Raw genomic sequence first — 14,715 nt, 5'->3', positions numbered from 1 at the left:
CCTGGGAGTCCCCGGACCTCACTTTGGGAACCACTGGTTTAGGCTACTTTAGGTACTGTGTGCCTCCCGCTAGAACAATTGTGCTGACTTTAATATTTCCTGTGTTTTGTTTTGTTTTGTTCATTATTGTTAAATTTAGTGTTGACGTGTAGGGACTATTTAGGAAAATAAGGAACAAACTGCATTCCTTATTGGTTCAATAAGGGACGCATCATTTAATTCTCAAATAAGGGACGATTCTGTATTTTAAGGGGCGGGTGGCAACCCGCGGCCAAATACATAGCCTACATCAGTGGTCCTCAACAGGCGGACCACGGTCCACGACCGGACCGCACACCTCTCTGCGGACCTGGAGAAATGATAGAATAAAGAGAAAAGGCCTGGGCCGTGGCTAAGCGGTCCAGGCACCTTGGCTGGTAATCCAGTCTGGCAGTGTGCCGCGGGTTCGACTCCCGATCCCGACGGCCTTTAATGCATGTCACTCCCCCATCTCTCTCCCCATTTCCTGTCAGCCTACTGTCTGTCCCTCCATAAAAAATATAAAATAAAGGCGAAAGCCACAAAAAAAAAGAATAAAGAGAAGAAGAAAAAGTCACCGCAAGTTGAATTCTCCATTGTATTCGATCAATGCCGAGAAACGCAATTAACGCTCTGAATGTGGACGGACTGATTGTGTGTGTGCGCGTGTGTGCCTGTGTATTATATGTGCCTCTGAATATGGACCGACTGATTGTGTTTGTGTGTGTGTGCGTGTGTAGGCCTATGTCATGATGACAATGTTGCGCTCACTAGCAATTACACATTCACACATTCAGTTGAATGAACAAAATTGGATTTTTGGAGGTGAATAATGAATATTTGTCAAAGTGAAAAAATATATTTTCATACTCTGTCACCCCAGTATTGGTTGGTCGGGATGGGACCCGGTTTGTATAGCTTGGTTTGACTGTACTAAACAGGCATAGTTGTTTCAGCGTCATATCTGAAGCGGAAGAGGTCTATGGACAGATGTCTGAGGGAGAAGAAAACTGCAAGCAGGGTGCCATGATCAGCAGTTTGGCTGAATCAGCTGCCGTGAGGAGGCTGAGAAGAGGTGAGAAAGCCACTCTGTGGAGAAAGGCGTCCTTCCCCATTACAGAAAGCCAGTGGTGGAAAGACAAATGGCACCATAAAGGAAACTACAATTACATCTGACCAAGACCAACAGGGTGGCAAGAAAGAGCCGCCTCTGAAGAAGAAAGGAAGATGGCATAGGAACCGAAAGAAAAGGAACAAAAGGCCTGCCAAGCGAGAGCAGAAGGAGAAAGAGGAGGATGATGTGCCAAAGGAAAGGGACTACGACCTGCTTTGCTTCCTGTGGTGGCTTGAGGGCTACATCAAGACTTCTCCAGACCATTGAGAGCTTTGACCTTTCTTTTCTCCATCTTTCACTTTCTTTCTTTCTTTTTTGCAGTTTCAACAAAAAAGAAGATTCAGTCAAGCCTAAATACAACACACATACCACATACCTTTGAATAATGTTTTTTGTGTTCATGGCTTCTTTGAAATGTATTTAATAATTGTGTCCATACTGTGCACAATTAGGGGGGAGTGTAGAAGCCATCCTCACTGTTTTGTATGTCTATTATTATTATCACAATTATTGTAGCTACTGCATTGGTTTGATGGGTTATAATTATTGTTTGGACAACAGGGGCACGCCTCCCCAGGCCTAATTGCTTGACAGAGGGTATAAGTAGGCCTGGGTGATGGGGGAGCGGCATGCACCTGGTGGACAATTTTTTTTTTTACCAGATAGACAACACAGAAGAGACAATGCCAGAATGAGCTATTTATAATGTACTATCACTGCACTTTAATGGAAGTAAATGCAACCAATAATGACATTGAACCTGTGGACAATCTGTTTCTTTGATCTGCGTACATCCAAAGTCTCTGGGTGCATCAGTGGGTTTGTTGGCAATGTGGAAATGTTTGGAACCAACAAAAGCGCCACAACACAGACCATAAGGTCCCGTAGTGGTGGTGTTCTTCTGTCTACAGTACTAGTCGACCTACAAGCTCACAATGCGTCACAACGTTCCCCCCAGAATAGGGATGCTGGGGTTTAAGTGGTTAAACGTTAAAAGTATAACAATTATTTTCAATCTGTCCTAATGGAAACAAACTTTCCTCATGCAATACTGTATCTTAGGGGGAAACATTTACATACAGTACAAACCGTTAAATATGACATAAGGTGTAACAATGTAATTCAGGGGTGCTGTGGATGAAAATGTACAGGGTGAACTGAGCCAAAAAGGTTTTAGAACCACTGGTGTACAGACTCCCATGCAGTCCCTCATGGCATGACTGATATTTACAGACAGTGATATTACATCTAATCCTCTCAGGAGGAGTGTCAGAATGAACAGACCGCAAAGCTCTTACTAATATGCTCTGTGCTTAGTTCAGCAGGAGATGGCAGCAGTGTGTCGTAAGCCGTGTGATCACTTGTCTTGCTATTTCAACAGGGAGAGAATGGCCAGGTGAGTTGTTTATAGTGTATAGATCAGCAATCTGTGGGGGTACATGAGAATATGACCTACTGAAATAATTGGCAAAACGCTAAGATTTTAATAACATTCATATTAAAAACTTTCTGTAAAAAATAAATAAAGCAATCGTGGATTTGAAACCATGAAAAAGAGCTTTTGTGATATCAGTAAATATATTATACTTTGTTTAGTTCCGTTGATCCAAGCTGGTATACAATCGATTGATGCTCTGAAAATGCTTTCGAGAGGGCGTTCGTCCAGAAAGGTTTGGGAACTGCTGTAGTAGATTTGTAAACTGAACAAATACAAATATTGCCAGAATAAACGTCTGCATGTGCAATGAGACATAGTTTGTGCACAGTGACTGCACACAGAAAATACAGCCATTCCTCGGCTGCTTTTGGCTACTTTTCCTGGAAAATATGAAGTTAAATAAGAAATCATACAACGAAAAAGCCCATGATTGTTTTCCTCTATTAGTAGCTTGTAAATAAATCACCATATAATTGCCACACACACACACACACACACACCAGTGTTAAGTTAGTTAGTTGTTGGACTGGTTTTGCAGTGTTCTGTACAAATAACCACACCCTCTGAAACACACATGTGCTCTCTCTCTCACATAGGCCAGGTGCGAAGTGGAGAGACAGACAGGGGGAGAGTCTTGTTAACCTCAAAGGGGAGGGACACAGGGGAAGAGAAGAACACATAGGATAAAACATTTGACTCATTATTGACATGCTGCACTGGAGGCTCCTGTGACCACAGGTAAGGACAGCATTCACAATCACAACCATTTCTCACTGCATGTAATATGTCAATTAACCTGTTTATTGATTGAGGTGTGGTGTATGTCATTTTGATGTACAGCTTTCATAAAGATATGTATGTCACTGTACTGTACCGTTACTGTAACTTACAGACCAAACTGGTCTGGTACAGTATCATCAATGTTCAGAATAATGTGTTTGGGGTTATAGTTTGCATACTTACTTATAACGCCACCGAAGCAGGAACTGAAAAGGAAAATCTGCAAAGGAAATGCATTTGCAACTTGATTTTGCATATGGCTGTACAGCACCTGGTTGGACAAAATGTGAAAATGATATCCGTGAAATAAATGCAGACCGTAGTTTTTGAAAGATTAATCTAACATTATTATTGAATAGTTTGGTGTGTGCGTGTGTGTTAGTCCTTGGGCCAAGATCCCAGATTTCACATATCGGTACCAACTGGGGCAAATTCTAGTTTTGATTTTTTGATTCCTATACATCCCTAGATTAAGTTTTGATATGTGATACACCTTGCTGACCTCTTAACCCATTAAGGACGGGAACCCATTTGGGGGTTTTCACCTTTCGGAAACCTATTATTTTTGGGCTGTTGTTGTCATGTATAGTAGGCTATAGCAAATTTAATTTTTGAATAAATATTTTCAGAATTTAGAAGGCGTTTTAAAGTCCAAACCACACCAATCCAGTTGCAACTATATCTATCCTTGCAACAAAACAGTTAAGTCAACCGCAACACTGCAAACTCCTTCCAACTGCCATTATGGGCACAATTGTAAGTTCTTGCTCATCATGACATGACATGTTGCATGTTGCAAGGAGTTGTATGGCGAGTCATTGGTGTGGTTTGGGCTTTAGAATTGGTCTAAGGCAGGGGTTTTCAACAGATTGTGAACCAGGGACCACCACCCTGATTTAGGATCAACCTGGGGACCACTGTTGTGTTCCCGTGTGTATACATCCCACTGTTTCTCAACCAATGGTCCATTGACTACTATTAATTTCCTAATAATAATGACTCATCCAGACATTCCGGTGAACTTCCCCCTCTTGAGATTCTTACTTCATACAATAGTCAGCAAAATGGGCAGAGGTATTGCAGTCACACGAAAGTGTCAATCTTATGTTCATTCTGACATCATGGGTCAAGTTTGTAAATCATTAGTTTTGTGTCACTTGGATTATTGTTCAACTGTATGGTCATCTACTAAAATGTATCTAGCTAAATTACAGGTTGCACAAAATAGGGCAGCCAGGGCTGTTCTATAAGAACTAGTATTGTAAATATGCACTCCAGCCTCTCATGGCTCACTATTGAGCAAAGAGTTTCCTCAAGTTTGGCCACATTTTTCTTTTGTGTTATTAAGTCAAAGATGCCTTTGTTTTTGTTTGAACAAATAGATTATTGTCAAGATATACACACCCACAATACAAGGCATGCTGTGAATGGGCATATCGCTGTACCTACTGTAGTTCAAACACAAACTCAATGAAAAAAACAGTAATTTATACTTATAGAGCTATAGATTTTTGGAACAAGTTAGTACTTGACATCCGTCTAACAAATAATAAATCAGCCTTTAAGAAAAAGATAAAGAATTATTTACTTGAATGACCAGTTGAAAGAACAACTTTAGGCTAAATATATTTATAGTTATTCTATACTAGTGTTTGTTTTAATCTATTTTATACGTAATTGAGAATTGATGTATGTGTGTATGTATGTGTTTTGTAATGTTGTGTGTGGACCCCAGGAAGACTAGCTGACTGCCAACAACTCCCTTTTTCTGTTGAATTTCTTGACCTCCAAACTTGTCAGTAAATGACTACAGTACATGGACGGCCATCATATAGGTCACTAGGTCACTGGGTCATTCACTGCTTCTCAACTAGTGGGATGACATTTTTAACAAATCCTTTATGCATGGTCAAGAACCACATGCAATACTTCCAGGGACCACCTGTTGAAAACCCCTGGTCTAAGGCCTCACTCACACCTAAGACACACGCAAGACACACTTGTGTCCTGTGTCTTCTCTGTGTCATGGCCGCCTCAATGCATTTCCAATGGGAGTCACATGGTTTGATGACACACAGAAGACACAGGACACAAGTGTGTCTTAGGTGTGAATGAGGCCTAAATGGGTTAAAGCAGGGGTGCCCACACATTTATGACGTGAGATCTACTTTCAAAATGACCAGCTCAACAAGATCTACCCACTGAAAAAATAAGTGTACCATTGCTGAAAATAGTTTAAATATATAATGTACCTGGGGGGGCTTTGGAATAGGGAGGGGGGAGAAATTATGTCCCCCCCCGTATTTAACTTAAACGCCCAATGCATTCTCAATGGCAATAGCACAAACTTTGGCATGCTACTAGTCCTACATACTTACACCTAGAAACCCCATTCAAACCTATTTACAGTAGGTTCATCTTACGGTGGACATGTTTGCCTGAAAATAAATCTTTGAAATGTTTCATAGTTTTAGAAATATAGTGCTTTCAAATTTGAGAAATTTATATGGGGCTCAATGGCAGCTCTATGGCACGTCAAAACATTACTTTCACCTAGAAACTCTATTCACACATTTTATAATTCAGCTTACTGTGGAGACACATGCTGGAACGTTTTACTTTGAAATGATTTGTAGTTTCTGAGTTATTTAACTTAAACGCCCAATGCATTCTGAATGGCAATAGCACAAACTTTGGCATGCTACTAGTCCTACATATTTACACCTATAGAAACCCCATTCAAACCTATTTAGGTTCATCTTACGAAACCAAAACAGGGCGGCGGTGGCTCAGGGGGTAGAGTGGCCTCTACCCCCTGAGCCACCGCCGCCCTGTTTTGGTTTGGTTTTACTATAGTTTATGACAGAATGGAGAGAGAAAGCTAAATTCATTGACAAAGTACATTTGGAATTTGTCACCCATCCTACACACCCTATAGTATAGGGTGTCCCTATAGGATCGCATGTCATGTGATCTACCTGCACAGCCTTTGTGATCTACTGGTAGATCGCGATCTACCTTTTGGGCACCCCTGGGTTAAAGCAATAGACTGCTGCTGTTCAAAGTTTCTTCCCTAGAAATCATCATAGACCCGATTGTCGGGTCTAAATCATCGCAATGTATTTTCTAATTAAGGACACTTTCATATTGGTGAAGGTTTGTAAAGACATAGGGACTGGTTCTATGGGGTTATGCTTCATTCGCCCCTGGGCCGTCGGTCAGGGAACATTTGACAGGAGATTTGAAGTATATTTACTGGCAACTTTGCTGAGGTTGTAGGCACAGGTATGGAATGTAGTATGTAGTATGGAATGGTCTGATGGAATGTAGTATGGGATGGTCTGATTCATCTTCAGTGTGAGCTCATTCTCTATGAGTTTAGCCAGTTGGACTCCAGTGACAGCTCAACACAGCTCCAATCTGGGTATGGAGAGGAGTTGCTTGGGTGCAACTCTGGACTGGGCCAGGGGGAAGGACAGAAGGACTTGGCCTCGACTGTCTCAGGGTTTAGCTCGGTGACGGAGCCTGCAGCCAGCAGCTTCTGGATCTCTGTGCTGTAGGCTCTGCTCTTGCATGCTCTGGATCTTTAGCCAGTCGATGTTTTAATAATAATAATAATAATAATAAGCCGAGGCATGTCTCCCTTGCGCAGAAGGGGCGTGGCATGTGTTCAGCTGTGGCTGCTGGATCATGGTGCTGTGGAACAGGGGGTTTGCTGGCCCCGTCTCTGCGTCCATGAAGCTTGTTGTGTGGAGACGGGAAAGTTCCCAGGCTGTCGAGGGGTATGGGTTGCTGCATAGGACGGGTCCTCTTGATGGTGCCGGGCGCGGTGAAGGTGGAAGACATGTAGGGAGCTCTCTGCTTAGCTGCCAGGGTTGGAGGTGCCGGGGCTGACTGCCGTCCTTTACTGGTGGCGCTTTGCGGCTGCTAGCAGACATGACTTGGCTCTTAGTCAGCTTTTTTTCAAATTAGAGACTTCCTGTTCCAAGTTAGTGCTGTTAGATCTCCACTGCATGATCACATGTACTACTTCACAAACTGGTCTTGCAGTGTGATGATTCTTAAACCAATATTCATAAACAGCTATAGCATATAAGAGTGCGCTTAAGGTGTTTGATAAGAAACCTCTCTCATATCACCACTGTAACATCCTTCATAGGTACAGTTTTTGTTTTAAGTTATTGAAACGGCTTGGCGGGCATGTCTGACGCCATGCTCATGTTGTCCAGGGGTAAATGGAACATTCAGCTCGAAGGATCAAATATTGTAGAGGTTTTGTAAAGGACTGTATAAGGGGACTGGTTCTCAGATTTTATTGAAGGGACAGCCCCTTGAGATGCAGCATCTCATTTTCAAGATGGACCCATAAACAAACAAAATACAAAAAAGCATACTGTACACGACTACACAAAACATACAGTACACAGATACAAACGGATATACATACAATAGCTTGCTCACCCTCTTCCACCTACCCCACCAACCACTACACAATCAGCTGTTACACAATGGAGATACGGTCGCAGTGCAAATACTTCAGTGTCATTACTGGTTCCAGTCAGGTTAGAAGCATAGAGAAGTTGAGTCTAGATGTGAATATAAGGAAGTCCTGAAGCTACTGAAAGATGAGATGGATCTAAGAGACAGCGGGAGATTGTTCCAATAGGCCTATCTCACAGCCCGCTTTCCACGCCCACTTCCGGTAAATAGTGGTGTCTTTATAACATTAGCATTTACACGTTTTTTTCTCTGGAGAATCTAAGTACATTTTCTAATGTAAAAATGTGACAGACCCGAAAGGGGGCGTATTAAGGGGGGCGGGGAAATTCTGTGAGATACCAGATATCATACCATTAAATCGGCGAAATCATCCGTTATCACCATCGAATGGGGCCAGTATGGCCATTGGCCATACTGGCCGACATTTCCAACTCTTGTCGGCGCATGGAAACTAGGGGCTACTAATATATACTATTCTCTGCCTATCGGGACGTAACTCGGACGGCTCTGAGTCGGGTCTGGTGGCCGTCGCAACGGCTCAAGGCCACCAGACACGGCGCGCCTCCGTCAGGACATCAGTGACATTATCACCCGTCACAATCGGTGATAATGACATACTGCAACAGTGAGGCCATTCGATGGTGATGATAACGGATGATTTCGCCGATTTAATGGTATGATAACGGTCGAATGGGGTGCAGCGACGGGGATATGGGGGTTATGCTTCATTTGTCCCTGGGGGCGTGGGTCACTCTCGACTCAGGACACATTTGACAGGAGATTGAAGAGTATATTATGGCAGCTTTACTTAGTTTGTAGGCACATGGTTATTGGGTACCACAGGCATGGGCTGCAGAATGAATGATGGGTTGAATGGTACAGCACTGAGTGCGACTATGAATGACTGTCACTGATTCCTGAAAGAACTGCTCCACCACCAACTAATAGGCCACAGCCACGTCAGTGTTTAACCCACTTTGACCTGAGATCAGATTCTAAAAATGTCTTCTACATCCCGACAGTTTTCTGAAAAAGCTATGTTGCTATGTCAGTCGTTCTTCGATTTTTCAAAAATAGCAGACCTACAAGCTTGTAGCGCGCCACTATGAGCTTGTAGATCTGCTATTTTTCAATAGCTAAATGCTAGCATAATGCTAACACCAAAAGGGGTTAATTTATAAAATAGCAACAGTGCAACGTCCGAAAAGAGTGTTATATGGCATTTAATATGCTATTGGCTGTCTTTTTGGAATGAATGAAAATCCGCCTAAAGAGGAAAATAACAAAATGTCAAAAGAAATCTAAAAAGCTACTACATGTGTAACCTGGGCCCTAAGGCCCGGAAACAGAGCCAGACTACGCCACAATGGGAATTTCACCCAGAGAATATATATATATGATACATAATGAATACCCACAAGGTTGAAATAAAAGGGGAGCAGAGACGTGCATTTCCAGTTATACAAAATATATCGTTTTGTTTTATTTATAACTCAGGACAGCATAAATATCAGGTTAGAATATCCATTTATCAGTTGCAAAATGCAATTTTTTTCCCCCAACAATGTATTTATTTTCCTTTTTTTTTACACACAAATGACAATACAAATATACAAAAAAACACAATGAACATTACAAGACAATTACTGATATAAAGAAAGCAAAACAACAATAACCAAAAAACAAAACTAAAAAAAACAACAACAGCACTACTCTTCAGCTCCATCCATTAAATGTGACAAATTATTGTTCTTTATGTATCTTATAAAACGGCCCCACACCTCCTGAAACATTTCTTGTTTGTCCTTAAGAATGTATGCAATCTTTTCCAAAGGTAAACATAAAGACAATTCCCTGAACCACTGTGTAATACTTGGTTTGTCTGGCCTCTTCCAGGTCAATGCTATCACTCTTAGCTTGTAAAATACATATATCTATAAACATTTGTTCATTACGCTTTATCTTGTGTCCCTCTGGATATAGACCGAGCAGGAAGAACTTTGGTTCTGGTACAATATGTATTGACAAAATCTTCTTTATTTCCTGCCCGACCTTCCCCCAAAACTCCATCAATTTTGGACAGGACCATAGACAGTGGAACAATGTGCCTCTATCTTCACCGCATCTGGTGCATACATCTGGAATATTACAATTATACTTATTAAGTTTAACTGGTGTAATGACACTCTCATAAGCCAATTGTATTGTAGAAGTTTTAGACGAGTATTCCCAGTCTGGGATTGAGCTTGTGCACAAGCCGTACTCCATTGTTCCACTGTTAAATCCTCCTGAATATCTGTTCTCCAGGCATTAGCAAAATGCCATTTAGTTAAAAGTGACTTCATTACTAAAATCAATATCAAAGTCAAATATGAAAATGACAGTTAGGGGCCTATATGCTATACTATACCAGGTAGCAGGGGTTTTAAACGTCCTGACACAGGAGAGAGGCAGGGAGTGAGGGGAGAGAAGGGAAATGTCAACCGCCACCAACGAGCCCACACACGGCAAGACACACGTCACTCTTCAATCACTGCAAGACAAGAGATACTGTTAAACACTCGCAACAAAACTGGGAATAAGCATGCAGACTATACTAAATCCCAAACACAGCCTACCACCCGTGAGGGCCGTGACCATCCCACCTGTCGGACTGCTATCTGATACCTGCTATACTGGCACAGCTGGGCCAAATGTACACCGTTATGAGGAACTACTATTAAGTTAAATCATTAAAACAGCTGGTTTGCACAAATAATAAACAAAATATATAACCAAAATAATAGGGACAAAAACAGCAGAGGTAAAGAGCTCCTCCTAATAAAACAAAAGGACAATATTAATAACCAATACTTATTATTACAATTTAAAACATACAAATACAATAGGCAGCTCTTTACCTCAAATTAAGAGGGCCACACTAGGCCATGACGTCAGTGCTCTGGTCAGGGCTGGACTGGCCACAGGTCATACCGGGCATTTTCCCGGTGGGCCGCGACCATAGGGGGCCGCCATGATAAAGGCAGACAGGCCAATAGGCGGCAGGCCACCAGGAAATTCCACAGTACCTGTATCAGTGAGTGACAAATAAACCCTCTACAAAGGGTTTTGTAGTTGTCTGTTGGTTTGTATAATTTATGTTGTTCTGTAAAAGTGGTGGTATTAGGGCTTGTTTGTTTGTGTGTGCCTCGACGGAGTGGGCGGTAGAGTTTCTGCTATCTGCGCGCTGGTTGTGGTGGGCCGGTCTGGGCCAAATTCATGCGAAAATGACCGGGCCGAATTTTTGTCCCAGTCCAGCCCTGGCTCTGGTCCATAAACGCAGCATGACACCGAACCGGAGCTGAAGGGCGCCGCATGCAGTCGGCATACGAGGCCATGACTCGAGGCGCCATGCCACTGAACCATCAGCAGCTAATGGCAGACAAGGCCTTAAGCCTACGACAGTCAGCAGCCAGGTGTCACAGCTGTCCTGAATATGGGTGATTGGGGAGTCACATCACATGTCTAGGAAAGCTCAACTCACTACAATCTACCATAGATATATATAAACTCTAGATGGCTCAAGGCGGAGTTTCTGACGTCGTTCACCCGGCAGCCATCTTACTTCGGGGCTACAGTACAGTATGTTCAATGGCAGCTCAAACAGAAACAGTCATAACTCTCTCAAATCTTGACGGATTTACAAACGGGTTGGTTTATTCCAAACGTTGTCAACGTGGCTATGATTCAGGACCCCCTAGTGTGTCCCTCTTTATTCAGTCAGCAGCCAGGTGTCACAGCTGTCCTGAATATGGGTGATTGGGGAGTCACATGTCTAGGAAAGCTCAACTCACTACACATGGAAAGGCTATCATATTTTAATTTACTTATATTGATCCTATAAACAATTTAGTATAGGTAAAGTTTTGGTACCGATATCTGATCTGGCCCAAGGACTATGTGTGACTATTTTGGTGTGTGTGTGTGTGTGTGCGTGCGTGCGTGAGTGAGAGAGAGAGAGTGAGAGAGGAAACCTGTAACATTTAGGGCAGAAGTGCAGTCCAGGGTTCACTTTCACTCCCTATTGTACACAAAAATATTGATCTGCAGCCATGGGTCAAAAACATCTGGATAACACACACCGCGTGTAGAATCATTTAAAAAAAGTCAGAAAAGATCCTCTCGCTCGTACAGTGAGAGTACGTTTTGTCACAGCATGTTTGAAAGTTAAAATAGTAGGGAACTCTGCTAAGCGTATTGTTAGCCGAGTTCCTGGCATTCCAGGGATCTTCTGCCCGAGGGGGAAAAAGCCAGAAGAACCAGAAGTGGATGAATTTTGTTGATATATAATTGCTCTCTGTCCTGTGGTTTTGTGTTTTGTGTGTGTTGTCCCATGCAGCCATGGATGGTGTGTTGGAGGGAGCTACTGTGTTGTGTTTATGTAAGCTCGCCTGCAGCCTTCTCTTCCTGCCCGCAGTGACCGCGTCTCTCAGTCCAGTCAGTTTCTGTTGCTGTTGCCTGCTCCTCTTCACAGACTTGCTCGTCTCAGGTAAGAGCGTCCCTCCATGTCCTTCTTGGCGAGCGACATGCTCATACAACAACAAAGTATATGAGGCTTAAGACTCTTTTATTATGTTTTTTCGCACACATTCATCTTTGATTCCATTTTATTATGTTTCTCGCCCTTTGTTTTTATCTTTGGTGACATACAAAAGGCTTTGCAACTGTTTAAAAAGTGCTATAAAAATAAGATTTATTATTATTATTGTCTTTCATACAGTACTTCTAACTGTCCTGTGGATCGCTGAGTCCTGGCTACCTGAGCTGTCCCTGTCCAGTGACTTCAATGCCCTCCGCATCCTGCTGTTTCTCTGCCGTACATATGGGGCCGTACTGATCTTGACCCCTCCTCTGATCGTTGTGGAGTCTTTTTTGAGACTTCTGTGGCCCCTCGCCGACGCTGGTCACGCCGCGGACAGGCAGGGGTGTGAGGGCGCTCCGACACCATATTCTGGCGCAGCGAAGGTGTCTGCGGAGGCGAAAGAAGGCGACGTCACCGACGAAGAGCGAGAAGACGAAGAGTGGCTGCAGTGCCATGTTGTTTGCTACCTGTGCTGCCTGACGGTGTGGGTCGTCTCCGCCCTGCACGTGAGGTGGGGGTGGAACTTGGAGATGCTGCGGGCCGCTGCCTGCATGTACACAACCGACTCAAACACCCTCCTCGTGTGCCTGCCAAACCTGCTCACCGGCTCCTGGCCGAGCCTCTCTGAGCCCTGCTGGAGCCTGGCCTTCCTGGCCTCCCTCTCCCTCCTGCTGCTCCTGACCGTGGGCACGGGCCTTCAGAGGCGGCGCCGGGCCTGTCGCGCGCCGACAGGCCTGCAGCGCGCGGAACCACACGCCGAGAACCATTATGGTGGCTGGTGGCACCTCGTTCCGGGCCTCGGCGCGTCGCCCAAGCCTGCGAGCGGTGCAGGGACCGTGTCAGTGTGGGTGTCGGTGCCGGGACCAGAGCCGCCCGTTGTTGACCTGGAGAAAGCACACAACAGCTGCACTGTTCACAGGTCGTGTTCCTGGAGCGGCGTGCAGATGCCACCCTGTCGCCATGGAGACCTCGTCCTCCTTTCATGTGTGGCTGCAGACGGGGGAGGACAGGAGCACAAAAGGACAAAGGGAGGTATACCATTGACATATTGCACAGAGCAACTCACAGACCCACCATACTGGAGCCAGTGTGGGTGGCAGCAGAGGGGCTTTCCCTGCCTGGGGGTGAATGTAATCACAGGGTTGGCGGGTGTGCTCTCTCTCTGCGTGCTGCCTCTGAACCTCAGTGTGAACATTCTACTGATACGAACCATAGAGACTGTGCTGGGAATGGCTATGGAGTCCTTAGTAGCTCCGTGGAAAAGACAACAAGAGAAGGTTCTGTTTCTCCACACATACTGACCGGACTGGAAGCTCTTTATGCTGGTGTATATGGATCATCTAATTAATATTGCATGTATGCAGTATGTAGACAGCTGGTCTACCTGTCAATACTGGTTTAATAGAGTGTAAACAAGCCCTCTCTAAGCAGCTATTCACATGTGTCAAGTAATCTGTGGAAAGCCGCTGAAAGGTGCTGAGAAGGCAGGTTGAGGCGCGTGTGGTGCCTCCCACAAGCACAGACACTAAACACTGACTAAGACTGCAGAAATACTCTTTTTGAGGTTTGAAATGCATCAGGTTTATATTATAATTGAATGGTGGTTCATGGGAATGCTATGTTGATGAATCAAATGCATAGGGCCTGACTAATAAAGTATTCAATCAATTCTTCGGTTGAGATTTAGCCTAATTCTGGCCTCCTATATTGTGTATAGGTTTGTACAGATTTTCTTTTTTTTGATATTTAGACTTTATACTGATGATGGGTTCTTGGTTTACCTATGATCCTAGATTACTATTTCCATGCATTTGATGTAATTACATTGTATTTACCGGTTTACTGTAAACCACTCTGGATTAAGAGCGACTGCTAAATGCAAAAATTGTAAAATGGTCACACCTGAAGTAAGAACACAACATGAGTGAATAAAGACGACATGAAGCCGTTATGAAGCGTGTTTATCGCTTAGGTTACGGTATTGCTTTCAAAGCACTGCGCGATCATGTGCAGTGCAGCCACAAGGCGCCGGCGGTAAATTGAGATGTGATGTAACTGGTGAAATTGAACCAAGACAAAACCAACTCAAACATCTCTAATGCACACGTTCACAAATGTCTGGGAGATTTGACACTCAACGGAACCCATCTAAAACCCTGAAGCTGTCAGGCACTGTTTTTCTGGCAAATCTAAGCTAGCAAATATAAGACTTCCGGGGGACGATCTCTTCAAAATAAGAGTACC

At 43.7% G+C, this 14,715-nt stretch overlaps 1 protein-coding gene across 1 annotated transcript; it reads left to right on the top strand.

The window, feature by feature from the left end:
- Positions 1 to 2,471: 2,471 nt before the first annotated feature.
- On the top strand, positions 2,472 to 14,414 carry LOC306930381 (uncharacterized protein). The gene is made up of 3 exons (XM_079511323.1): positions 2,472 to 2,528; positions 12,229 to 12,378; positions 12,610 to 14,414. The coding sequence occupies exons 2-3, from the start codon at positions 12,231 to 12,233 to the stop codon at positions 13,770 to 13,772; spliced, it is 1,311 nt and encodes a 436-aa protein (XP_079367449.1). The 5' UTR covers positions 2,472 to 2,528; positions 12,229 to 12,230; the 3' UTR covers positions 13,773 to 14,414.
- Positions 14,415 to 14,715: the final 301 nt, after the last annotated feature.

This window comes from Electrona antarctica, assembly GCF_951216825.1.
Source record: "Electrona antarctica genome assembly, chromosome: 9".
Taxonomy (NCBI): domain Eukaryota; kingdom Metazoa; phylum Chordata; class Actinopteri; order Myctophiformes; family Myctophidae; genus Electrona; species Electrona antarctica.
This window is presented reverse-complemented; position numbering and strand designations above follow the sequence as displayed.